At 41.0% G+C, this 27,352-nt stretch overlaps 1 protein-coding gene across 1 annotated transcript in view; it reads right to left on the bottom strand. All coding sequences in view use genetic code 11, as the record gives it.

The window, feature by feature from the left end:
* Positions 1-643: 643 nt before the first annotated feature.
* The window catches only part of EGR_00351 (Vacuolar protein sorting-associated protein), a gene marked incomplete at both ends in the record, with an annotated part of 36,151 nt that continues 9,442 nt past the window's right edge, over positions 644-27,352 (bottom strand). The window contains 50 exons of the mRNA XM_024489600.1: positions 644-724; positions 1,244-1,442; positions 1,636-1,721; positions 1,805-1,919; positions 2,252-2,421; positions 2,815-2,978; positions 3,119-3,194; positions 3,558-3,753; positions 3,988-4,118; positions 4,201-4,326; positions 4,979-5,081; positions 5,163-5,232; positions 5,472-5,860; positions 6,218-6,330; positions 6,716-6,835; positions 6,982-7,114; positions 7,289-7,425; positions 7,555-7,764; positions 7,920-8,006; positions 8,176-8,283; positions 9,488-9,637; positions 10,083-10,175; positions 11,262-11,363; positions 11,443-11,553; positions 11,627-11,707; positions 12,088-12,454; positions 12,752-12,933; positions 13,212-13,469; positions 13,903-14,175; positions 14,260-14,571; positions 14,934-15,053; positions 15,347-15,432; positions 15,836-16,133; positions 16,268-16,390; positions 16,549-16,670; positions 16,776-16,934; positions 17,565-17,653; positions 18,794-18,963; positions 19,223-19,495; positions 19,711-19,858; positions 20,821-21,065; positions 21,345-21,518; positions 21,965-22,188; positions 22,516-22,822; positions 24,119-24,346; positions 25,065-25,193; positions 25,268-25,330; positions 25,425-25,613; positions 26,115-26,262; positions 26,701-26,818. Of these exons, the coding sequence (XP_024356278.1) occupies positions 644-724; positions 1,244-1,442; positions 1,636-1,721; positions 1,805-1,919; positions 2,252-2,421; positions 2,815-2,978; positions 3,119-3,194; positions 3,558-3,753; positions 3,988-4,118; positions 4,201-4,326; positions 4,979-5,081; positions 5,163-5,232; positions 5,472-5,860; positions 6,218-6,330; positions 6,716-6,835; positions 6,982-7,114; positions 7,289-7,425; positions 7,555-7,764; positions 7,920-8,006; positions 8,176-8,283; positions 9,488-9,637; positions 10,083-10,175; positions 11,262-11,363; positions 11,443-11,553; positions 11,627-11,707; positions 12,088-12,454; positions 12,752-12,933; positions 13,212-13,469; positions 13,903-14,175; positions 14,260-14,571; positions 14,934-15,053; positions 15,347-15,432; positions 15,836-16,133; positions 16,268-16,390; positions 16,549-16,670; positions 16,776-16,934; positions 17,565-17,653; positions 18,794-18,963; positions 19,223-19,495; positions 19,711-19,858; positions 20,821-21,065; positions 21,345-21,518; positions 21,965-22,188; positions 22,516-22,822; positions 24,119-24,346; positions 25,065-25,193; positions 25,268-25,330; positions 25,425-25,613; positions 26,115-26,262; positions 26,701-26,818 (8,156 nt within the window). The remainder of the gene's footprint in view (positions 725-1,243; positions 1,443-1,635; positions 1,722-1,804; positions 1,920-2,251; positions 2,422-2,814; positions 2,979-3,118; positions 3,195-3,557; positions 3,754-3,987; positions 4,119-4,200; positions 4,327-4,978; positions 5,082-5,162; positions 5,233-5,471; positions 5,861-6,217; positions 6,331-6,715; positions 6,836-6,981; positions 7,115-7,288; positions 7,426-7,554; positions 7,765-7,919; positions 8,007-8,175; positions 8,284-9,487; positions 9,638-10,082; positions 10,176-11,261; positions 11,364-11,442; positions 11,554-11,626; positions 11,708-12,087; positions 12,455-12,751; positions 12,934-13,211; positions 13,470-13,902; positions 14,176-14,259; positions 14,572-14,933; positions 15,054-15,346; positions 15,433-15,835; positions 16,134-16,267; positions 16,391-16,548; positions 16,671-16,775; positions 16,935-17,564; positions 17,654-18,793; positions 18,964-19,222; positions 19,496-19,710; positions 19,859-20,820; positions 21,066-21,344; positions 21,519-21,964; positions 22,189-22,515; positions 22,823-24,118; positions 24,347-25,064; positions 25,194-25,267; positions 25,331-25,424; positions 25,614-26,114; positions 26,263-26,700; positions 26,819-27,352) is intronic.

Genomic DNA, 27,352 nt, shown 5'->3' on the forward strand with positions numbered 1-27,352 from the left:
GCATGAGCATTCAATGACTGGAACAAATGAGTTGTAGGTGTTTCCATTACAGCACTGACTACGTTGTGATGGCTGGCGTGGGGAATGTTGCCCAAAAGAGGAGGGCTTTGTATTACGTCTTGGTAATGAACCACTTAGGGGCTCTGCTATTGTACCTACACCAGGTGGGCTGGGCTCTGGGCCATGCCAGTAGCCCCAACCTCTACTGCATGCCGAATATACATATACTCTGCCCAATTTTTACGTCTTTTTGCCTCTTCAAGGAAATCCCAAAACTCTACATAACACCCATTCTAAATACTACCACAAAGGAGCTACTTGCGCTTGTCTTGCTCCGTGAACAACCTACTCACCGCTTTAATTATTTTTAAAATAGAATCTACAAGAGAGGCCTATTTTGGACTTATTAATTCATTTTTCACAAGTACATATGTCTTCCCCCTCCTTTTAAATCACTAATAGCAAAACATTATAAAGCAGCAATGAGCCAATATGGTAGACGTTTTCTAAAACATACGAAACATTTACGGGTAATCTTGAAAGTTGCGCATCAAAATTAGGTGGTATAACAGGGAAGTACAGGGTTCATGAAAGAGATGAATAGAACACCACAGAGGCGCCACATGGCTGAAATTATTCAGCTTCAGCAAACTCGATTAGAAGGGATAGTCTGCCCATCGCTGGGATCCTCGCCCACAAGCATCCGTATCTTTGTAAGCATTCGCTAAATTAAACAAGGTACCGCTAATACAAGAGAATATATCACAGTAGTATTGCCGTGTTTATTCTGACCTTTGTGACATTAATTTAGTCCAAGCAAAAGCAGTGCAAAGTTTTTTTTGAAAAAAAGCTTGTTTTTAGAGATCTACATTGCATTACATTCGACTGACCGCTGACGCGCCTAGTACCGACTACGAATGTGGCGAAGGACGTGAGCATGATTTCCGCGGTCACACAATCTCCACTATCTTAAAATTCCTGGCTTTCAAGAGATAAATGACACCATTTTGACCACCTCAAAATCCAAACAAAGATCGCACATGTACCTTTCAGCAAGTTTTAATTAAATTAGAATACTCAAGTTGTAACCGTGGCGACAATCTTCATGTGCATAGCACTAAGTTTGGAGAAAATTAATGGAATGTAGAACAACCTAAAATCTAGCATAAATATCTTAATATAATGAAAATGAGCTTAACACTAAGACTCAGGAATCACTAGCTCCTGAATCCAAAACCCTTACCAAAGCGTTATCGGGAGTGCATTCAATCTGCTTCACGTTGGAAGCACCGCCGAAGAGCTTTGTCTTGGAGGCATTGCCAAGCTGGAGCTCCAAACCGTATTCGTATTTATGCTGTGAGTCGCTGAGCTGGGACAATTTAGCCTGCCAATCAATTGTGCAACTGCCCAAGATCTCGTTCATTGTCACCAGCAGGATTCGCCTAAGTGAGCAAATCACATCTAGTAGTTAGAAAATTATCAAATTTGGACATCTCTCAATTGGTGAACAGCAAAATAATTGCAAAGTAGTGGGAAAATCATCGCGCTTGTACTCCTATTTATCTGGAACCAACGTTTGAAAGCGTTTGACAATCCCACACCTGCTCCACGCCATGTAAAAGGAGGCAGACTTACTCGGTAGTCAACATGCAGATACCCTTGTTTCGCCTCAGTGGTATGTGGAAGACATAATCCTCAGATGGAGATCTGTCGCGAAGCCTCTGAAACAGTTTAAAGATGGCCCATTGAAAAGACATCAATGAAATGTGAGCGGGGGTGCTAGATGGTATGCATTCGAGCATACACTGAGAATGATGCTTCCTTCAGCTTCGTTCCGATCGTAGGGACGGATGACGCCATCCAAATGGATGAACCGCGGCGGACGAACTGGAAGCACGTCCTTTGAGGTGGATGTGGCTCTAAAAACAGCAAAGGAAGAGTGGTTGACGCACACAAGACAACCAACACAAAACGGCTACAAGTTAAAACAACCATCCTCTGAATTTTTAAGATGCTTTGAATTTCGTAGACGATAAAATTGCAAAAAAGCAATGAATTAGTGCATGCCAAAACATTTACATAGATAAGACAATTTAGTACTATCTTAGTGCATTCAAAAGACCAAAGTTCCTTTTAAAAACCTCTTCCATATAACTTGAGAATATGCCGCTACACAGTGATCTAAGGATTCAAACAGCAGAGTGAAGTCAGTGTGCATTCGGTGGGTCTAAATGCCTGGCGGGATGCGGACCTTCGAATGCCCTCGAAGGAGCTGCTGGCAAAATCAACCATGCCGGAGACGGGTCGAGTTACGGTGCCGATGAGGCCTTTGCCAAGACCCTTGAAAAAGCCCTCCACACCCTCCTTTCTGGCTCCCAATATTGGCTGTGTGATGATGCCCGTCACACCACCGACAACACCCTGACAAGTGAATGCAAAAAATACACACGTTTTATATTCCTCTTTTTCCAGTCCCAAAAAGTTAATAAGAAAGACAATGATTATAGCGTTACTAAAAACCAGTATCGAAAGTGAAAAAAACTTTGTCAAAAATGAAAAGCACACCGAAAACGTTGTTTGCACTTTCCCATAGTATTACAGATTATACGCTTAATGAAAGTTGTAGTCGAATTGAAACTGACGTACAAAGATTAATTTGGCCATTAAGTTTGAACCGGTAGTTAAAAAACGCATACATTTTCATACGAGAGAAGGTTGAGGTCGAAAACACCACAGAATTGAAAGTAGCATTTCTCAAGTAGACTAAACATAGGTGACAGAGAATATGGGTGGGGGGAGAGGAAGGGTACTTACCATGACGAGGCCCTTGCCACCCCGAGCCATGCCAGCGCCAAAGTTATCAGGCGTTCGGGTCATCTCTTCGCGCCTCCGACGCTTGTACTCGTCGTCTAGGGTTAACGCCGCCACACCCTTGCCCAGGGTGCCTGTGATGCGCGACATCGCACCCGCGGCGCCACCTAGTCACGTCGCAAAAGGAATACCAAACACGCTACATATGTTAATTTCATTCCAATGAATGCAAAACGCTTTGTCCGGCAAAACAACGGGTAAAGTTATGATTGTGCAAAATGCTCTTACTACTAGAAATAAAACTCACCAACGGTGTGGCCGAAGAGACTCCTTACTCCCAACGCAACACCCTCAGCAAATTCCTCTGTTCCAACAACGGCCCCCTAAAGCAGTGGCAAACATTAGTAGTGGGGCTTAACGTGAAAATAGGGTTAAATCTATAGCTGTGTAATTACTAAAGTTAGCAGTATGCATAATCTTTGACCTGTGTTGAGCGCAACCGAGCATGCCGAAAGGCGGTTTAATACGGTCAGTAAATTTGCACAAGTCAACACACTAAAAATTCAAGAATTTACAAATGAGACTATCCATGTGATAGGAGATTGCTAATGTTCCTATCCGATAATCAAAGAATACTATTTTTAAATTAATTGTTTTTCAAGCATATAAATTCAAGCGATTAGCCATAGACTCATTAAGTTCAGAGCGGAGAGTGATAAAGTTCAAAATACACAATAGGAAATTACTTTAACAGGTTCGTAGAAAAGATCTTCCACACCTTGTGCCATTCCGCGGATAACGCCAAATGGATTCCCAATCACATCCAAACCAAGAATGAGTACATAGGTCTGCTTAATTGCTTGGCCTGCATAGTAACGACCCATCTCAGTAAGGATTTTGGAGAAGGACATTATTCTTCCTCGACGCTCAAAGTAGCCCAGCCTATGGTAATAATTTCCAAGTAGTCATATTTCACCAATTTATTGGACAAAGGGGCTACAGAAAGTTTTTTTTATTAGTAATTCTGAGACAAATATACCGAGTTAACGTGTAGGAGGATGCTACACATCCAAAGGGGTTCAGAGAAGGGCTTGCCCATTAGCAATAAAATCACCCATGTAGTTATAAATAGTAGATAAAAGGGGAATTTGAATGATAAAGAAAAGAAAAACTAACTTGAAGACAACGTCCTGTACATCTGTGAGCGCGACTCCTAGGGACTGAAGGAACAATTTGAGCACATCACTGTGAAGGGCACTCGGTTGAGATTCTTGAGAGCTTCCAAGCAAGGAGAAACTGACGTGCATCTGTAAGTAGAACCATGTTAGGAGGCTTAGTGAGGGTACTACTAACAGATGTAATTATTAGTATATGCAGATAGAAACATACCTTGATTGGAGAAATGTGAATGTAGTCGATAATGGACTCCCTTCCAGTCTGTAATACATCCTTCACCACAGGAGCGTCAACTAATGCGCCACTTGTGAGCTTCTGGTCTGCGAGAAAACCAACAAGCTGAAAAGAAATAAACATTGATATGAGTAAATATGGCTTTGTTGCTACGCGTCTATTTTGAATAACCGAAAAGCGAAGGCTCTACTTCACATTCCAATCATTTGAGATAATGAATCAGGCTGAGAATACCAGAATCCGACAAGAGTCACAAGCGAACAATAAGCAAATTATGCCCCGAAAACTCAAGTTATGAAAGCAAAGAAAGCATTTTAGCAAACCTAATAGATAAAATGATTAACCCAATCCACCTAATAGAGGAATCCTGTTAAAGTAATAATGTTAAAAACACAAACCTATCCTTAGGTGAAAAATGCGTCCATGATGCGAAGTTTTATCAAATAATGTGAATACAAGTTTACAATTCTTTTGTGCTAATGAATCACAAGACTGAACGCGCAAATCTAAACTGTGATCTCCTCTGCATGGTCTAACATCTCAAAGAAGTTTGTACACAAGTCAGAAACAGACATGAAATGAATTGAGTAAAAAGGATGAGACAATAAAGCCCTAAAAGGCACGAAACAGGTAGAGGCACAAGCAGTGGCCGTCAGTAATGCTATGACTCCCACTTTGAAGAGTGATAAAACAACAGCTTCAAATTAGTAATTAAAAAAGAGGTGTTTGATGCACGTTTGAAAATCCGCTGCCTTACTTCGTCTTGAATTATGACGCTCCCCGCGAAGAAGTCAATCATGTCGTTGAGAAAACCTTGGTCTAGTTGAAACTGCATCTCTTGAATTAAACACTCTAGACGCCTACATGGGGAGAAAATGAGAGTATCAGAGTACCAACGTCAAAGTGGGGTGGCAATAATTGCGCATTTCTAAGAAACTCACTTGAATCGATATACCTCCTCGTCCGTTGTCTTGCAGATGACGGTGAATACCTCAACCAAGGCTTTTGAACCTGAAAAAGAAATGAGTAAAAATTATATCTAATCCACTTCTCGAAAATTGGAATTATTTATTAGCACGCATGGATGGAAGTGAAACAAGAAACTGTCATAAATGCGTGATTACAAGCATGAGATTTGAGGGATACATCAACGGTATCAGCAACAGAAATAAAGATTAATTTACATCAATCACGAAGTACAGCACGAGATTAATTCGATTCAAGACTAAAAAAAAGCTGAGAGTGGGTACCAGAGTCGACAACGACGGAGGTAGGCTGAGGGAAGGGAGCGAAGACTACAGGGAAGTGTGCGTCAAGTCTTTGCGAATCCACTTGCACTCGGAAGATTTTTGCGTGAATTTGTATTTGATTGGGCGAGGCGCGATACTGTAGTTGCATGCCCGGCTCGAAAGTTCGCTGGAGGGTACAGTTTTCGGGTTCCAGCATGACCATCTGATTTAAGTCTACCGTGGTTGTAGGCCGGATAGTGTCGGGCAGAGTCACACGTTTGGGGAAGTCCTCATTTTGGGCGACTCTGTTAAGGAAGGTGTTGTAGACGTCCTCTAGAGCCTCGCTCACATCCGGCTTCAAAGGCTTCAGTCGGTTACCTCGTCTCATCTTGTTCCATATGATATCCGAGCTGGGGAGTAAAACAAAAGGAGTACAGCATCTGCAGGCGCTTCAGATGCTATAATAGACATGATTGCAACGACGACAATTTTTCGTCCCTTCGATATACTTTTCCTTAGTGAATTTTCGAACATTCGATTCACAATTTTTCATATAATTCACGGCTCAATACGGTGAAGTTGTATTCAACCTTTCATCTTCCTTCATAGAAGGAGCAGAAAAACCTTGACTATTCAACATTGCCATAAAATCCTTTAGCAATGCAAAAATAGAAGTAGATTGGAACTTTGTGTGACTGTTAGCCGATTTTGAGCTGCGAGGAGACACAATCAACAAAATAGGAGTGAGGTTTTGACAGTATGCAAACCTGCGAATCGAGATGTAGCAGACTTCCTTGCGAAGCTGATTAGTTACCAAAGAAATCCCGACAGACTGAAGTACCAGCGAGATGCGATCAGTAACCGACTCCAGTTCCCCAGACTAAAGAAGAGCAGATGCAAACACAATAAACGGTTTTAAGTCAGCTTCTTTTGTGGTCAATCAAAGTGGGGAAAGAAAGCCATTAGTACTTCGGCTTTTAGCATAGGGAGTAATAATCACTTCAAATAACTAGTATGGAATTATAATATCACCGCTAGCACTGACATCGATGCACAATCATTCATGCGGGAGTCTATATTCAGGTAAGACATTTCCAAACACAGATTAAGTAATCATAATCGTAATTTTACCATAATTATGACATTTTATGTTGTCTAAAGTACATGCAACTTTAATTAAAAGTGAGACGACGTTGAGAGGGATAGGGTGGGGCTGTTAACATTACCAAAATATCCAGGTAGATAAGTAATGATAAACAACCTACTTTGGCTGTCAAATTTGCAACAGTAGGGTCGTTTGTGAAGAGAAGGGTTCGTTGAAGTTTCGAAAGAAAAGACACAACATGGATGTTGGCGTTTCCAGACACAAATGTTTCATAACTGTCCTACAAGTAAAAGAACGTATTGGAATCAGGCAGTTGCCTACGCAAACTGACGTTTGCTTGGTTTGAATTTGTGCTTAATTAACAAATACGAAAAAGATAAATCCAATTATGCGAAAATTATGAATTTGAAATAAAAGTACGCGCACCGTTGTTATTTCCACCTGCCTCGTCTTTTGAGAATTGTCTACGAAGGTGAAAAATTGCCGTGGTTTACTGGCATCGTCCCATGTGTAGAACATTTGATAACCTGACTTTAGAGTATGTGTTACACCTGTGCCTCTAAAAATTGTAAAAACAACAAACCTAATTTTCCTCCTCCAGCCAGCTAATGTAAATTAGAGTTAATGGGGTACTAGGATCGCAATCGACTTCTCTGTATTTCAATTTATTATAGATAGGAGAGGGTGGGGATAAATTTTAGTTGGCTTTAAGAGAGCATTGGTGATGGCTCACTTCTGATAAAAGTGGACATTGCGTCCACCATCCATATCGTTAATGATGTGCACCAACGCCATCCCTTCTTTGTAAAGCTGGAGGTTGATAACAGTGGCTTCATCCGTTGTCTGAACATCCGTGTACAAACCAATGTACTAAAAATAAGTAGCAGTCATCAAAACGCCTTTTTTTTCCGACGAACAGACATTATATCAAGAGATTAGCGAGTGCATGAAACTGGGAACAAAGGAATAAAATGGAATAGTGAAAGCTAGTGAACATACGGGATTGGGTAGCTTCAGAAGAACAGTGTTTGATTCGTAAAGGGGGAAGTAGTCAGTGATTACTTTCTGATCCACGCGACAAGTCATTAGCATCTTCTGAGTGTCGCCAGTGGCCGGCCAAAACGGTTTCACATCACCAGCTTTGATGGGAATCCAAGTGTCAAGAATGTTTTTCCCTATGTCCCGAACTTGCGCACACTCAACAGCCACCTACATTGGTAATAATTTAGCATCATAGTCCAAAGCGTCAGAATATTCCGCACAAATTGTTTAGTCCCATAAAATATGAATACAAATACGTAAATCTCACATGAAAAAAAAACGCTAATTAATAAGAACTAAATCTGAACGAAAATATATCTTACCGAGGTTTTGTTAACGACCATGAAGTAGGGCATAAAAGTGATTATCTTCGTGAGACCGGAAGCCGAAAGATTTATCTTAACACCAATCTAAAGACGAGAAAATGTTTATTTTTAATAATGATGATGACAGGCTAGCTCAAACAAAATTTTAACGTATTTTAGTCGTTCATTAAGATTCGTTTTCCTAACTCAAGGAAAAACATTTCTACTAGCAAAAAGTTTTCAGAAAAGCGCACACGAAAAACCTCAAACAGACCTCGTAAGACCTTCCGAGCTTTCCCTCGCAATGTACTCGGTCCCAACTTCCAACCGTGTCAAGGGAGAACTTAGAGGACCAAAGTGAGTCTTCTGTTCGCATTGCAATCTGAAATTTCAAAATAAAAGGGGAAAGCTCAATAAACCAAGGTTAGCAGTTCCACATCATTAGCCGCCTGTATGTAAGGCTTCAGGGGCGGATCTCCAGGTTGTGCAGTGGGAGAACGTGCACAAAAAGACACACTGCACCTCTACAACAAAGAGCAGCCAGAAAAGCGCGCTAACAGCAAAACAACACTTCAAAGCAAGCGTTCACGTGTTAGCAGTGGAAGAACTTGGACTACAAGGACCATTTTAATGCGCTGTCTCTTGGCAGGGACAATGCCACATCTCGTGCTTAAAGAGGGCACTACTATTCAAACAGTTTGCACCGCATTCCTCATCAGAATCGGATGGATATTGAGGCCTGAGGTGTTAGAAGTAAATTTGGAAGCTCAAGGGCTTGGTGGTTTCATTGACAAGAATGATGCGCCTGACAATGTTAGATAGAATGAAACGAACTTCAGCTAAATGGCGTTCATGTCCAATCCGGATTGTTGGCCCTACACCTATAAAAAGGGGTGCCACTGTAGCGGTACGTCTTGGCACCGTTATTCAAGATGGCGAGCACCATTAGTAGTGCATACATACTACAGGGAGTGACGGTTAAGCCTCGTATGAACAAAGACGTAAAAGTCTTACATCTGCAGAAGGCTTCAAGCACGGTACGGATATGGGACACTCGGCCGTAGTAATAAACTCGTTTGATGTAAATATTTCAATGACGGCCCTGAAATGGCCGACTCTGGATAATGGAAATATAACCTGCCGAACAGGAGACTAATCTTTCAAACACAAACACGCGCGAATATTCACAATTTTGAAAAGTCAGCACAAAGCGGCCACCAAGACTGATGATGAAGAGAAGCAAGTTAGGATGGCTCGGTGACACTGATAAATCGTTCTAGACCGAAGTTTTTCAGTAGTAGAGGATTATGGCGGAAAATAGACGCAGTCTGTACTCCTTGAAATTCTGCGTTTTTTTATAGACTCAAACCTCGGTTGAACTTGAACATCCCTTGTATTTTCCTCGCTGACTTAAATAGTACTGGCGTTACGACTTTGGCATAAATGACAAGCAAGCCATCACGACGGAGTAACGAAACAATAGGTAGGTAAGAGGAGACAGCATGCACAGGTTATGCGCAATCAAGTGCTAAATCTAATGCACATGTGTGTGTGTAGGAAAGTGGATTGAAGGCTTGAATGACCACCTTCACTTTCTGAATCAGACGAATTCCACGATGCATGCTGTGGAAAGGCTTGGAGCAATTGTGCTCAGATGATGTCGATGCTACTGCATCGCTAGCAGCATTCTCGTGATCTGTGCTACTGACGGGCTGCAGATGAAGTTTACTAGAAGGCTGAAGGCAGAGGGAAACCATACTATCATTTTCAAAACTATTTGGCGCTTATAAGCCCCTAAGTGTCTTTCTCAGTGATACTATCTTACAAATTTGAAAAGTATGAATGATGTTACTTTTTGAAGATAACTTTAGAATTAGTAAAGTAACTAATCCTCCAGTGGACATCCAATTACGTTAAAAATTCACATCAACTTTAACGAAATCAGATCACGAAAGTGGGTGAAGGAATTATGAGACCTAGGTTTGAGACATATTGGTAAACTCTTTTCGAAGAATATAACTGATCGCTCTGTCTGTTATGTGAGCATTTATTAACGTCAACGTCATTCAAATAAGCAAAAAAGTCAACATTAAACCCCAATACTACATGTATCCATTTGAGCTGACTACCTTAAACATTCGTTTCTCGTCATTTGTGTATTAGAATGTTAAAATCGCAAACCTTGTGTTGGAGTAACGCAGTCTTTGATGTGACGGAGAAGAGGAAAACATCCGAGAATCCAGCAGGATGGTGAAACTCGAGTTCATTTTGATCCTAAACAGCAGAAAAATGTATGAAAAAGAGTCACTATAGCGGCAGTCTACTATTTGGGAACGGGTGAACATGCATTGGAAAACCAACCCAAGCATGGCAGGATGTAGAGAAGTAGATTAGTAGTTACATAATACCTCTACCCAACACAAAAGGCAAATCGCACCAGCTTACTCTAAGTGCACTTTTCGATTTGACCAGTAACTAGCGGAGTAAGGTCTTAAGAATACCATATTGCGATAATGCAAAAAACTCGAGCTTAGTGGGAAAGGGAAAGCCATAGAGCTGACGCCAGTACTGTAACCGGTTCTGGAATTTTGAAGAGTTCCTATTCAGGACATGGCTATGTGCGTGTACAATCTAACCCATGACTTTGAAGAAGACTTGCGAAATCGCAAGAAAAGTGCAAAAGCAGGTTAAAGATACGACGCTATACGATGCATGTCCACTGTGTAAAAATCAGTGGAAAAGTGAAGTAGCCATGATTGGAAATGGTGCGCAGTGATTGCAAATGCGGAAAAATGCTAGCATAAGGTCTAAATGGTCTGACTGAAACCAATGAAAAACCTGAGAAAAAACTTCTCATTTGACATTTTGAATACAATTTTATAAATGTAAACCCGCACGTGTGACGGTAAAAAGCCATTTTAGTTATGTATAGACTACGAAATAAAAATTTATCCTAAGAACTATGTTACAGTCAATTAAAAATAATGACAAGAGAATGGAGAATACCTATGCTGCGGGAACGCTTTACAGAGCAACTGTGCACAAATGTTTGTAGGTGGCAGTTGTTATCGTAAGCAAAAAAAATGTCAAGAGCATAAAAGTGTGCAGTATTTGTTTAGTGTCGTAAAAGATTTACATAAACAAATGGTTTTTTAGATATGTTTTTGCCGCTTTTATTTCCAAAATGAGAGGCACTTGTGGAGGAAAACTCTGACGTCATAACATAGCATACTTGCAGTCAAATAATACTTCCACTAAAGAAAATCTGTTTTAATAATGCAACTCAAGGGAGCGTGATTATCCCGAACTAGATTTTAAATCGAGCAAAAAAAGTAAAGCGCGCAGAAAACTTTATTGTACCTTGTAAGTAAGAGAGAGACCAGTTTTGTTGACCAACCAATAGGGGCAGTAGACGGTTAAGTCGATATGACCCAAGCGACGCGAACAGCGTAGACCCAGGTTCTAAAAACGGCAGTCGTGTAAGACAGTGAATGGATTTCTGTCTACGATAAGTTTCCCTTAAGAGGTGGCAACAACTTACCAAGAGAGAAATGTCATATCCATCCTGAGTTTCACAAGGCAGTAACGACATTTCTTCAGTCCTGTTGCTGATATTAATCGCGCCCAAATAGTCCTTTTTATTATATGTGAACTGTGGGAAAGTGTCGCAATTAGTGAGGAAACTCGTTTTAGGCACATCCAGCAAACTCTACAACAATACTTACATTGACCGAAACCGAAAATCCACTAGACTTGACAGATGAAAGAACAGCGGTGTGACCTGGTTCTACGGTCGAAATTGCATCCTAAATTTTAACAAAGAAACAATACAATGGACGAAGGAAACGATGAGAAGTTAATTAGGAAGTCGAAAAGTTGCAGAAATTCAGTGTATGCAGAAATGGGACTGAGAGTGGGTTTTCTTTATTAAGTCAGCGAGGTGCTATACTGCATGGTAAGCTACTAAGTAGGTAAAGGCCTGAGTTCAATCCCCATAAATGCTTCACTGAGATTGCTCCAAAAGGTGAAGTGGACTTTTACTTCAAGGTTTTACCAATTCTCAAGATAAAGAATACAATTGTGCAGGATTCTGCTGTTTAGGGGACTGCGCCACCTATAAAACTTTTGGATATGTAAATGGTTCAGAAAGTAAGCCAAAACAAGAAATAACAAAAAGTTCACTTACACAGAGGTAGAAGGTAATGGGGACAGGAAGGTGATTGTGAAGAGAGGCAGGAGCACGGATCACCATGTTGTAGGCCACAGGCTCCGTGGTGGTCGAGGAGGGAGGTTGCAAGAAATCCGGATGCCCGTCCTGGCCCTCGGGAAAGCGCCGCTCCATGGTAATAGTGTAGTTGTAAAGCGCTTTACCAGCTCCCGCCTCCGCCTTCAGGGGAACCGAGCAGCCCACCTCCTGGACTGGCCACTCACTCTCCCTCCCAGAGTCGAGTCGGGGCAGCAGGTAGATGCAGGTGTCACCGCGGTTCTCAGACTTCGCAGTCTGAGGACACACCTTGGGTGGCCAGTAGATCACGTCAGTGGAGGGTGCAGCTCTTAAAAAAGACGTACGCGTGGTGGTTATGCCTCATATATTCATCCCCTATTTATTTCTCCCATTCCAAATCCCAATGATGCTTTCAACAATACCGTCGTCAAGGGTAGTGTAAATGGATTCACAGAGTGTAACATTTATAATCTATCTCAGAAATCCTTAAACGGTCAAGTAGCTCATACAATCGAAGTACAGGGGGATTACCGTTTCTAAGCTCAAACTCAGCCTTTCGAAAAATATTAAAAAAATTAACAAAAATTGAAGATTGATAAAATGACGTGATAACTTTTGCACATACCCCTCCAAATCTGGGCACATCCTGATACCGGTTATTTCTTTGTTTGTGACGATTTCTACAGGCAGAGAATAGGACCCACCACCTGCAATTATGGCCAACAATTGTATTTGAGCGACAGCATCGGAAAAGGTGGGGGAGAGGAGTGAGAAAATTCTAATGGCCTCGGGTGTTTCATTGACAACCTGAAGGGAAAAATGCATTAGGAATGCATTCAAGTTAAAAGTCAATTCAAAGACCCGTAAGTTATTAAAAAAGGTCACTGTCTGATGTTGCAAAAAGATTTCAAAGTTTAACGATGGAAGTTTGGGGAACGTTTGAAGGCAACAGTAGGCAACACATTAGTTCTATTAAAAAATATTTAAGCTATTTCGGGATTATTTAAGACTTTTGGAAAATATAACGAAGAAAAAGATTGTAAAGCGTAATCGAAGGAAAGTACTTATGAGATTGTTGTTGGTACCTGGAGAGTGGATTGCAAGAAAAGCGTTTTCTGTCCCAAAAAGGCTGTGATGGTGGCGACAATCGGTTGGCTCTTTTCCTTGTCATTGATGGAGACCGCAGAGACTATGTAATTTGCGGTTCGATGTATTTTTAAAGCGGCTGTTCGAGAGGCAAAGACGCCCCAATCATTAATGAGATCCACTGACTTGGGGGCAAGGCCGATATTGATGAACCGAGGCGGAGCTAATGGTGCTGACCTGAGGTATTGTACTGTTGGCTAGGATTTAAAAAGAGGTCATCGACACTCATTTTGATTAGGCAACAGTAGCTGTTACCCTTTGCTTAAACCATCAGAAAGGTAACGCAGGTATTTAATTAAGATATTCAAGCTATATTAGACAAATTTTAATTTATTGATCCAATAATAGTGCCATATAGACTTTTGAATCACAGCATTAGGCATACATCTAAGTGAAAAAAGAAAATCAGCAGCCCACCGCCGCAGACCAATACGCTCCCATAACCTAGAGTAATATTCCGTGAACGAGTACTCGCAATGTCCAGTATTGTACCTACGGAGACTAATTCTTGTAAAATATACTCCTCAAAAGATGTCAATAATAATGGTCCGCTCAGCAGTAATAACAACTGTGACTCTCGAAAACCAAGCGGCTTGCATTTGGCGATGAGCTACACCAAGACTGGCTTACAATCTTATTCATGTGCACATCATAGAAGCCAAGATTTTGTCCCGCTTCGAGTACATGTCCCACAAGTCCGATCTTTTGCTGTGCAGCACCGAGGCTGAGTGAAGAGGCCGATTTGGCCGAGATGGACTCGTCAGTGGTGCGCAATCGCTGTCCGTCAACTACCACCATCAATCGAAGACCCGTCTGATTACGCAACACATAGGGCGCTTTTATTTCAATTGACTCTCGTAGGGGTATCACGGGTCTGGGCGACACGTAAGCCTCCTCAAAGGACTAGAGGATTGCAACAGATGAAAGATGTATTTAAAAAAGTCAAAAAAGGCAACCAAATTTTGCGCCTTTAAAGCTTTTGTTAACGGCACCTGGAATGGGCCGAGGAAAACTTGCCTTGCCGAGTTTGCTCAGAACATCAAGAGCAGTTTTTGAGATGGTGATTTCCAAATTATCTTGTGAAATAAAAGTGAGAAGGCGACCCGAGTTTTGAAGAGTTGAAAGTTCTTGCCACTCCTTCTTGGTGTAGAAAAACTCCTGCTCCGCCGAGTGGTACCCCACCTGAAGCGACCAGAGTCGATTGTCCTCTGTTGGTAGAGTCTCCAGCAACTGCTCCCACTCGTTCACATGATCATTGTAATAAGAAACCGTGAGCTCAAAGTTCAAGCTTACTTCAAGCTACAAAGAAGTGAAATTAGGACTATAAAACATAGGAGAAACTATAGTCTAACATCCAAAAACTTGCCAAACAAGTGGTAAGTGAAAAGTGCTATTTCACTTCAATACATTTCGCAGCACTTTTGCTCTTTTAAAATTACACGAAGTTTACAAAAGGTAAACATATGGTTAACATACTTTTAAACAAATAAATTGACTTTGGGGATCCGGTAAAACATCACACTGTATTTAGTTTTTCAAGAGTAATAGAAATTACTAGTAATTAACTGATGAAGTCGATAGCGTGGAATGATTCGGGGAACTACAAAAGGCGGTAACATCGTAAATTATCGTTAAGCAAGTTATATATGCAAAATACGTACCACAGTAGAAGGGGATTTCATTTCGCCATCAACGTGAGCCTCCATAAGCAGCATGGGTACCTGCTTGTTACCAATCTGTGACTCCATTGACAAACATACGTAGCCAATACGAATAAGAATCTAAAAAGTGAATAAATTGACTACAAATCCATCAGTAGTAACAAATTTGCAAACGGACATCTAACTTTTACATTTGATAGCTGATTGAAACAGCAGAAAAAGTCAATTAGAAATGTAAGGAAAGTCGTCCGTAGGCCCGTAAAAATCATTAAAAGCAAACCCAAAAAGAGACGAAACTTCACAACTTCAGAACAGGTGAATCATACCTCATCAGAAGATGACTAGGAAAAACCATTTAGCGTTTTAGATGGTCACTCAATGTGTAGCATTAAACAAGGAGATAGCAATGATACCGAACTTGCCTTCTCCACACGTTCGTCGTCAACCTTCATAAGAATGTCGGCAACATCGCAGCCTTCCGTACCTTCTGAAGCTGAATCTGTAAGAATGAATAAAAAAAAGTAAATGTGAGATTCCATAACAGTTTGAAAGAAAGCAGAGCACGTTGAAGCCGTCTTAACTGCAAACGCAAGAACAAAAAGTTTTAATTCAATTTTTCTCTCCATTTCGAAAGAGGGTACATGAGAGAAAGTGAAAATACACTATGATGCGGCGTTTACACACGTACTGTACTAACAGAAAGTCTAGTAAGGTCCTCATTTGAAAACCTAGGGTGTTTTTACGTGTAATAGTGGGAAGTTTGCCAAGTTCAAAAGCAGTGACGCAATACACTTCCGCTAAAGAACTGTGCGACTGGCAGTGTAATCGCCTGCAATTTAAGTTGCCCTCACAATAAAAGCATGTAGCAAAATTTTGCTTCGCTAAACACGCGGAATACATACCATCATAGTCAATCTGACCCATAGGGATGGGGATATCAGAAGCCTTGACGGGCTTGATTGACCAAAAATCCTCTGTCCCATCGTCACCTAGAGTCTTTTCATGCTGTGAACCACCAACAGTCTGAGGCACTAAGGAGACATCCATGGCGCTTTCGGTCAGTTGGTTCATAATTTTTGATATTGAGCGGATGATGGGGGCGTTTACGTTGATAAGTAGCGACTCCATATTAATTGATCCGTGCAGTGCAGCAGCGACCGGTTGACGGGCATAAAAGGATACTGAGGTCGGAACGACAACCTTTAGGTTTCGATAAAAGCATTACTATCAGGACTGTTTGGTGAATCTCACAACTCCCATCCCAATAGATACCAAAAATCGTAAGATAAATACGGACACAGGAATAGTGAAAGAGCTTAGTTTGAAAAACTCACCTCCATGCTGTTTTTGTCTCTTTGACTACGATCGAACGGACAAGCAAGGATTCTGAATTTGGTTATGCTGGCATTCATCACCGTTTCTTCTCGAAGCATCGCATAGTCAAAATTCAAACTCGTCTAAGAGAGACACACTTTGACATGAATAAATCCCCAAAATAGTGTACATTATTAAACGGGTGAAGCTACTTCTTACATTATTAAGACTGTCAAGTCTTTTAAGCATAAAGCATTATTTGGCATAGAACTGGGAGTTGAAAACGGTAGGTTGAACATACCGTTACAAGAATGGCATTACAATTAGGATTTGACATATCTTCTGGGAGAACGATTTCAGGATCCGCAATGTTGGTCTTGATTCGAAGAGTGCCGGGGTTTTGTGACACTGTGGTGCGTTGAGCTAAGCAGAGAAATGAACATAAAATTTTGAAAACTACTAAGCTTTATAAGAGGGCAAACAGGGTATTAAGGCACTGAAGTAAGCTAAGAACAAGAGAAAACTCACGTTGTCTGTGCTTCATGACGGAGGTCCTCTGTGATGGCGGAGGACTGGGTTTGGCAGCTGGCCTGTTCCTATGATGTGCTCCCTCGGTGAAGAACTTGGACAGTATCATGAAGTAATCCAACGAGGCGCAGACCATGATGCTACAAACATTCACGTTCACTGCAACGAGAGGGGACAAGGTTAGGATATTGGTGATCTAACTTCTTTCGGAATGCAGTGCACAGAAGTAGGAAAAAATGGAATTAGCTACTCCGTCACTTTTTCTGTGAATCATTTAGCTGGCCTAATTAAACGATTTTATCTAAAGGTGACTCTAAAAATCACCTGTCTTGAGACAAGTGAAAACCCGCAACCTGAGTAGGGACCATTCCATGATTGTGAGGAGTGAACATCTTGAAAACACTGTAGAAAATGCTGATTGAGCCTGGTCAATGGACATACATAAAAAGTGGATGTACAAATTCAAAAGATGTGGATTTAAAGTCATTCAAATAATGCGTTTACTTATGGCCAACCAAAATTTTAAAATACTATTTGTCCTCGACTCTACTACCCAAGCTACAATAGTAAAATGGCAATCAAATCGTAAGCATACTCAACAAAATTGAAAACTCTTCTACACTTCATACAAGTAGATACCCGCTGGGTGCAAGGACATGTGCCACATGAGCGCATTTATGAGCACTTTCCAACGACCTCATGAGGCCAGATAACCACGTAGCCAATTAGACTTTTCCCAGCGAGTGAAAACAAGGCATCAGACAGAGAGAAGTAACAAATAGAATTTACAAGTTTGATTTGACTGGTTATCCGAGTGATAGAGGACCTCAATGAAATTCGACATCTGGCCTTGCGAATCACCCGCCTGACTGAGGATACTGAAATCGAGAAGGGTTGACAAAAATTCATAAGATGTAAGATCGAAAGTACATAATTCGTGAACAACCAAAAGCGATAACCAATGCGGACAAACAAGTAGTAACTGGATGGTGTGCCGCTACCATTGACAATTGAAAGCTTGTATAAACGAAAGGCTTGGAGAGCTACAACGCCTTCCGGGAAGAGACGAACAAATTGCTTACCCTAAAGCAGTACCTCTTTGTAAGGGAAAGAAGTTGGAATTATCCAGTCGAAAGAAAAGAATAAAAAGCAAATAACAACACGAACGCTGCATACCAGTTCATAAGACCATTTTTAAATGGGCAGAAATAGCATTTATGGGTAAATTAGGTGTAAGCAATCTTCCCATAAGGCGGTAAATCACAGAGCTGTTAGGTGAATTATGACAGAATTGATGACAAAACCACGAGAGAGTTTCAATATTGCACTTATTCGTTAGCAATCTCAAACAGACTTCTGGTCACGTGGTCAAAGTTTGCCTTATGACCGTACTTTTAACTCAATCAGCATAGGGAAACAGAGACACTTTGAGACACTTAACGGAATTGAGCCAGTAGTTCAAGAAAATCCGTTATAGTTAGGCATAGCATTATCGGAACGCGGCGAAAGCTACCCCAGACTCAATCCACAAGTGAAGTGTCCCGCCTGTGGATGTATACATACTCAAACATAAACACGGCGAGATCGAAATGCACTTTTCATCATGAAAACTTCCGGATTTTTGAATTCAATCTTGAGACGACAAATTACATGGTAAATGAAACTGCTAAAAGGATTGAAGCGAAAGGCAAGACAAATATGATACACCGAAACTTTACAATTAAGTCCCATTTCCGACGTCACTTGGACAAGGACACAATAAACTCCAACATTAACAGCGCATTCAGACAGTTATCGCATGACTTCATTGGACGCACTTTGTGTATACATGGAGCAGTTAAGAAAGAACCATATTTTGAATTCTTTTACTGTTACATCGAATCGAGCCCACTGCGAACAGTTCCACCCTTGAATATTCAGCAATTAATGTTTAACAGGTTTCACCATATCGGGTCACCTGGATTCCACTTTTACCGCTCTTACTCAGTTGTTTGCATAAAAATAATTACAGAGCGTACTTAGTTATGTGTTCGTCGGAGTGAGGCCGCGTGTCAATGAGTGAGATATCCTTGAGACGCGCCATCATGTTTGAAGAGGTATCATCAAATGAATCGCCCTCAAGGAATAATTCTGTGCATGTAAAGACGCCCAGGCGTCGGCTTGCATGAATCTCGTCATTCCAATTTCGCTAAAATCACCCATAAAACAAAAAAGTGCTAACGTTAACTTTAAATCCACAATAGCAGGGTTTAAAATTGTGATTCTTCAAACCAATTATCGAGTAAAAATAACTATCGTAACCACGAAAGTTAAGAAATAGAATTGAACCACCATATCTGCATCAACTTCACTACCAGGTTATATGACGCATAATAAGAAGGACCAACGAACTTTGGAAGATTTGAGATCAAGACAACAAGGAGCTAAACACGCTCTCATAAGCGTACCGGATCATCAGTGCCCCTAAACAGTTCAATCTCCAATCGCCTTAGAACAAAAGTCCAAGATGCACTCTTTTCTGACGCCGAATCTAGAGAATCGGAAGTTGAGACGTCGGCAGCCTTTTGAGTAGTCAACTCAGTGACAATCACAGGATCCTCTGAAGTCGCCACATTGGTCGGATTAGATATGGGAAGTGAGCCCATTAGGGAATCGGCCTCCTCAAAGTTGTCAAGAAATACCTCATTTATCAGTTTGTAGTCACCGTAGGTCATTGAAAGCTGAAACGAGCAAGCATAGGTTCTCGAAAAAAAATTATTAAGAAAACGTCGGTTCTTTGAAGACTTACTCGATCAAATAACAGAAAGTGCTATTACTGGTACAGGGAAATGCGAAAAAAAAATGAAGTCGCAGCCAAACGCTACTGCCTCGGTGAAGAGTGGAAGCCAAATATGGCCTAACTATTTACAGCAACAACGGGCAATGAGGAACGTACTCGAATGGATTCGAGAGCACCAGAGACATCAAGTTGTGGAACTCCATCACCCTTAGAGGAGAACACCTTTCTATTCATGTTCAGACTCAAATTGATGGGCTGGATCACATTTCTGTCAATTTCCACTCCTCCATCGACCAGGATAGCTCTAAATACGAAAAAAAAGGATTTCAAAAACCACTGAGCCATGAGAGGTTGAGGGAGAACTAAACCGAATAAAATAGCGTTGAAAAATTGGTGAACTGGAGTTTTACTTGCGGCGATAAGAAAGTGAGCGGATGTATCGTCGCCGTTTAGATCCCGTGGATTCTGCGAAGTACCCACTACGGTAAGACACCGATTAAGATTTATTATTTTAGATGCGGGAAAACGTATGATTTTCGTCTCTTAAAGCAAATGCATCGAAGGAAAGCCGGGTGTAGATAAAATGCAGTTGCTAAAGCAACTTATTCCAACTGGTGACCAGTGTATAGTGCTTCCGCCTACGCTTTCAGCAATGCATTTAAAATAAAATGAAGTTGTAAAACAATAGCGGAGGATGTAAGTTCAGGCAAAAAAGATCTGACTAACCATTGGATAAATTGCAAGTAATATGAACGCAAAGACAATTAGTAAATAATGGTGCTTTGGCATCACTCCAGCTTGACATAATGAGGGGGTTAATGGGAAGGACTAACGAAAAATTTAATCATACAATAATCGGTCTAATTCATTTAACGGTTGAATTGAATTGTTTATGACATCAAAGTAGATTGTTGCACAAGAATTAACCAGCATCTCTCTAGAACGTAATCTATTTCGGACATTTTTGAATACCTCAGACACACTAATATCCACGACCAGTATTGTTCATTCATATTTGTGCATAAAGAAATTTACCCCAAAAAGTGTACAGGGTGTCCTTATGGGTTTAAAATTGTCAACTTTTGACAAGGAAAAACTAAATTCCTTCTAAGAAAATGTAAACTCGAGCAACTTCGGTTCTGACAGGCAATTTTTTCCAAAAAATACCGGCACTAAACCACGTTAAAAGGTGATGTGATTCGTAGGCCAGCATTGTAAAGTGAAATGAATGAGAAAAAAAGGAAAAATAAGAAATGAAGAACTTACGCTGACATTTTGAAGTCTTCCAGACGAACGCTCATACAGTCCATCATAAGCATATTAATGGGGTCATTCTTTGACAAGACAGGCTTCGGTATAACTTCAAAATGGTTTTTGATTGAGATGCGACCCAAGTCGAAAACGAGAGCTGTGCGAGAAGTTGAATTCTGTGGCATATAGATCACTGGCGCTTCCACATTCACCGAAAGTGCCAATCTAGGTGGCAATGGTTGATTCACCACTTCTTGTATCTGTGTAAAACAAAAATGCAAGAGAATTCCTCTTGTGTAAAATGTCTGAATCCGCACAAAGTACATGCGAATCCATGAAGAGGTTAATGAAGATTAGACAAGGGAACGTTAAATGTGACAGCACCTGTGTTTTCGCAGCACCTGTTACTTCTGAAGCCTTTTCAATCGCGTATTCAGTTGCATTTTTGAACGAATCCATAAAACTCTTGACACAAAATGAGACGTTGCAGTAATTGGTTCGAATCATGAGGCAATGGAAGAAAAAAGCATAGTACTCACAACAACTCTTCGGAGGAACCAGTAGAGCATAATTACGTGGGCTTTGCCGAACTGCAAACAGACTGCTACATCCACCTTCTCGGGGTCGTACTGATCATCCAAAGCTTTCGTGCCTCGATTGTATAAGACCGTCTGCATCAAAAAGACATTTGCTCCGGGTTCAATCCAAAGTATCTGAAAAGCAGAGAGGAAATTTGCATTGTGGACGCCGCTAAACAGAACTAGGCTGCGCCAGCATTTCATCCGCCTTTTCAGTAGGAATTATATAAATTGACCATCAAGGGACTCAATAACAAGTTTAGTGATTATAATTTTTTCAGCTAAATTGGCTTGCATGATTTCATATGGATATTACGTGTGAAAGCCGAAAGATACTAAAGAAGCTCTCAGCTTTTCTTTTTGCCTAACACATCTGTTGGGAAGCAACAATGAGACAAGCCTGGCATATTGGTGGAGCATCAAAACCACCAAGGATGAGGGCGAATAACGAGTATTTTTACGAAATTTAACTAGACAACCAGAGGTAAAGAGAAAATGGGAACATGTTCAGAAAACCTTGGCCAAATGGTGAAAACTAAGCTTGTGCTGATAACCTAGACTAAACTTGAAATCAGACTAACCTGCCGGTAAAGTGAGGTTTCATTGAGATCAGAGATGCATATGTCCGAGAGAGCCATCGCAATCTCAGTAGTAAGGTACGTCATTCGAAGATCCACACGCATACCCCGCATACTGAAAGCCATCAATTGCATCTCCGATGAGCAGAAGAAGACTTGGACCTTATCCAAAGTAAGCTGAATTTTCCACTGCGTGGCATCGACCTCAGGAATCCTCAGATAGCGTCCTGTTTGAATTGAAATACTGCGTGATGACAGGATACATCAGAACAAGGTTAATAATAACATTTGGACAAAATATTTGCACCAAAGATGATAAGTTATCTGTGGACAAAACTAGTGAGGTGTTTACAGACAAAGTGTTGCATTACGTAAAATAACGCAATTTTTTCCTCCGAATGAACGGGCCAGATATTTAACAGCAGCTACAATAAACTATTCATCATTAAAATTTGTTACTTCCCATAAGGTGTAAAGCCTTAATTCAATAGAAGGCTGACATATGGAATATTTTTGAGGGTATCCAATAAAGGCTATAAATTACACGAACTAACCCATTTTAGCGGCCTCGGAGACAGCGTCTAGTCGAATGTCACGACGTTCGTTCTTCCTGGCCAGAAGACCAGAGACCGCATCGACAGGAGTTGTCTTGGCGGCGGAGAGACGAGCCTCGTGTGGCGTCATCACTGAGCTGGTCTGTAGATGCTCTGAAGCCTCCGTATCACCGAGGCGGTTAGCCCATTCAAGAGCCTTTTGGTTCTTGTCCTCTATTGCACCTAGTTCCGGATCCTTAGCGAGAACCTTAGCCAAATCGGTGAAGAAACCCAAGAGGGAGACCAGGGCTTCCTGGTGCAGATGAATCTAAATTTCGAGAAAAATCTTTAAGGAATAATGGAGCTTGAAAACAGGCATATATCGCAAGTCCAAATCTGAAAACTAAATCCATCAGCATGGTATCATCGATCATCACCGTCCCAAATTAGTACAAATAAGCCAGAAGCAGTTATGTACCGCTTAAGCAATTGTTTTGAGTAGTAGGAAGCTATCTGGCAGCTTAGGTCGAAAGCGCTCCAAATATTCATTTGGACTATGTGTACCAGAGCTCACTTTTAATACCCAGAATTCAAATTGAATGTTTGAATATTAATTGTAAACCGACTTTCGACGAATGAAATTCTACGTGTAACATGGAGCTACGGCGTAAAAAGCGGCGCCGTTTATGGCAAAATATGCACCTTGAACGATTCAACAATGACCCAAATTTATTAAGCTTACCTGCAACAGTGATGCGTACTTCTACGGAAATATGAAGAGAAGACAATAAACCATCCATTGTATTTAGTTCTGGCTAACGAATTGTTCACTTAAGCGTTAGTAAGCTGATCCTTGCGATGGATGAAACAGAGTTACGCAATTCCTAAATTAACTCCTTGATTTGTGTAACCACACGATTAACATTCGATACGAAAAATAAACATCCCAGTGACATCAAACCTCATTATCTCTTCCATAATAAAGTCAAATAAAGATTGGTAGATCTTGACTTAAATGTAATTCCAGAATGCCTATAGCAAGTGCCGAATCTGGAAAATGTGCGCAGTCTAAATGTGTGAAACTGAAATTCGGATTACTAGCCTATGTCAAATACTTTACGGTTTCATACACCATGCCATTCGCCGACCCCATTTCAGCGTGCTGAGGTCAAATACAGGCAGTACAGACCGCGTACTCACGTGACGACCGCACGTCACACAACCTACAAGTCGGCACATCCTATTCTCTTCGAAGCCCATTTACCATATAAGTACCCTTAAAAGACTGTAGTAGGCTAGATTACATAGTGCAAAGTGACCCTAAAGCCGATGAACGGGCAAATTAAAGGGCTGGTAACACCACCACCCGTTTGTACCATTCTATAAAGCACGCGGCCAAAGAAGCCTTCATGATCAAGGCAAAGAAAATGTCAGCCACTCCCACTGGATGATGAACCAGAATAATCTAAAAAATATGTTTACAAGATTATAAAATGCTCTTAGACCTATTTCGCCATTTAGGAACTAATTCAATAGAACAGTAGACTGCGTCAAAAATATCGCTATATGGCACAATCACGACGGAACCGGGCTAAATTAAACGAGTGAGAAGAGGTAAGCTCACCTTCAAGACCCTAAATTCGCAAACAAGACAGTGACGCGTATTCGCATACTTGGTGGCGAAATCGGGACCACTTTTGTCCGCAATTAGGAGGTGTGCTGTGAAGAGGTGTTCACTGCTTGGAGTGGTCTGATCATCCGACCTAGAGAAGGTGTCGATCAGGCACAATTCGTTTCCGCTGCCATACTCCTTAAATCGCGGCGCCTTCAGACTCAAACGGTTCACATGGGCCTGAAAACAAACTAATATCTCTAACGAAAGGATTGAAAAGATAACCATTTTCGATCCAACCATGGCTTTCCTTACAAAACCCGCTTGAATAAGAATTGGGATGAAGAGGAGCATGACTGCGCCCGTGAGTTCACATTAGTAACAGGGCTAATTGACTGGTTGCTACATTATTTGGAAACATAAATTAAGTAATTTTCAGAAGAAAACCTAATTAATATTGCAAATTCATGCCCCTAAGGTTTCCTTTTTCTCGAGTTAGTGGGTAATGCTTTCGTAACTCCTTGCACTAACTACACATGAAAGCCGAAAGTTGATTAACTTGATTCAATTTAACTTCAGTAAGTTCTTTTTTTACTTAAAGTAAATTCGGTGCGGCATAATCGAGAATAATTATTTGGGCAACGATGAACACTTAATACGTATGGCTGGAATGAAACAATGACCAGTTATGTAGTGAGAAGAGCACCAGCCCATGAAGAATCTGGTGGTAAAAACTTTCAAGGAAGTATTTTGCAAGGCATTCGTAGAACATCACAATGTACTTCACGATAACTTTTTACCGGTTGACAATAACTGTCTAATCCGTGGGCTGAGCTCCAACTGAAATAGGTATAAACAAGAAGTGCAAATTCTCCTATAAGTCATTAAGCAAAGGCATCTTGGGCATCTGGCAGAATTTTTGGACTATCACAAATGAACCTATTCTTTATATTCATACATTCATTTCCTGATCCCACTTGCGTAGAGTGAAGTCTGCACCAATTTCATTGATAACGAACTTCAACATTGGAGCTGGCGGATCAGAAATGTCTCCAGAGGTTGTCTGTTCAAACATACAGATTCGAATCTGGAGTAGGGAGGGAAGTAGATATAGTGTAAAGTTAGAAGTGAAGAGGAAATACGAAGCGTGGGAAGACTAACCTCTTCGACGAGAAATGATGCACAAATCATGACTAGATTCGCCAGAGGCTTGCGTACGGACGACTAAATTAAAAAGGGAGGAAAGTAAAAAAAAACAGAAGCAATATCAAATAAAAATTTTAGCTGCTTTCCAAAGGAAAAGTGTCGGGCGGCTAACCTGAACGGCGGAGGAGATGCAAGCTTCGGGAGTTTCGTATGAATCAAAGAAAACGTCGGCCTCATCGTCTGCCTGATCAGATTCGGGAGACGGCGGAGCGAGAGCAGTTTCAGCCATTCGCAAGACATGCACAGCTTTCAATTGACCTGGCAGCAAATCCTCGGTTTTGGTGTCGAAGAATTTTACATCCTGAAAAGGTTGAGCGGAAGTTAGTTTTTGCAGCATAAAAGACCGGACAATGGACCTGAATGATCCCATGTGGCCAGAAACGGAAAGAAACGGAGAATTGTGCCGAATTACATATTTACCGCGAGCAACAGCGAGTTATCAGCAGTAGATATGCATATTGTCCGTAAACGACTAGTAAAATGAACTGGACATAGGATTGATAAAATTTTGTGATTTAGGGTTTCTGTCGGCTTTGAGAGGTAGTAAATCCGCATGTGTTAGAGATCCCATGCTTTTTACATCGAATCTGACCACAAATATGTGATATTTTGATAGATGCACTGCTCAACGGTCTGACGTATAAATTTATTTGAATTATACGGGAACTAATCTTACCTTGGATAAATCTACTAGAAAGCCTTAAACGTATCAATTTATCGTCTTAATGTAAATAGACGGGATACACCAGGAAAAAGAAACGATAGAACTGTCCCCAAGGTGAAGCAGTACACACGTACACACCTTCAGCAGAGCATTGGGGTCGGTAGGGATTCGCTGGGAAGGGTCAGTCTCGGGTAGTGGTACGTGGGCGATGATGTCACAGAGGGACTCCAACACCTTGTCTGTAAAGTCGATCCCAAGGAGCGGGAGACGACCATCCACTTGAAATCTACGAAAGCACATGACCATTCAGGTACTGTAGTCCTGCATTTTGGGCACTTATTATTCATATATTAGTCAAATGAACAAATGAACTGACACACCACAAACACTAGAAAAATAAATATCGAGTAGAATAGTAATAACTGAAAATATATTTAGTCTTTGGGTTTCAAAGAAAACTACAGAATCGTCCAACACAGGGACGCCAAAAGGTCTTGGATGGCAAGCCATTTATCACATCTTGAATTCAAGCATTAAATAAATGTTCGGTGAGATCCTAACACGACTGCGTGGAAAAGGAATGGCAAAGTATTCACAATATTCAACCAATGAGGTCCCGGCAGCACCACAAGCAGGAATTACCCCTCAAGAGGCAAGTATTCAGACAGTCATGTTGACCAATTGCAATGAAGGGCTGGACCAGGCTACTAGGTCAAATACTTACTGCGGAAGGCCGAATTCGAGTGGCGCAGTGCACTGACGCAGCACTAATTTGATACCCAGTGGCTTAAGCACGTGACCTGGTGTGTCTGCTAGCGAACGCAGTTCTCGCCAGTTCTCGCCTAAAAAGGTAAAAGCCGTTTGTTGGTAAGATCATTGGGCTTCTGTATCCACATAAATATCCACAATATACCCCGTAGTAAGTGTTGATGACTCAATAACACCATAAGAGCTAGAAGAAAAATTCTCAATAGCCGGAGATCATCGAACAGCTCCGTGTCTATCTTTGCCATTTATCACAAAAGTAATGATCGTACTACTTCAATGCAAATTGAGCATATTCAAACACAGCTGCTTCAATTCACGACATCTGCAAGTAAACTAAAACAAATTTTTATGTAGTCAAGAACTTCTGGCAGTAGCCGACTGACCGAAAAGTCGAATAACAATATCAGGAAAGGCATCAAATGTAGCCGAAAATCCTAAACTTAAAATATTAAAATTGAGGTAGTTCGATGAACGATTAGTCGGAATAAACAAACCCGTTTTACTCTCGATTTGTAATGCCCACGACATCAGAATGAGTGGATGTAACGATATGAATAAAGTTTACGACAAAATGCGTAATCCACTTTATTTTAACGTTCACTGGTACT

The sequence above is a fragment of the Echinococcus granulosus genome (assembly GCF_000524195.1).
Source record: "Echinococcus granulosus chromosome Unknown EG_S00001, whole genome shotgun sequence".
Classification (NCBI taxonomy): domain Eukaryota; kingdom Metazoa; phylum Platyhelminthes; class Cestoda; order Cyclophyllidea; family Taeniidae; genus Echinococcus; species Echinococcus granulosus.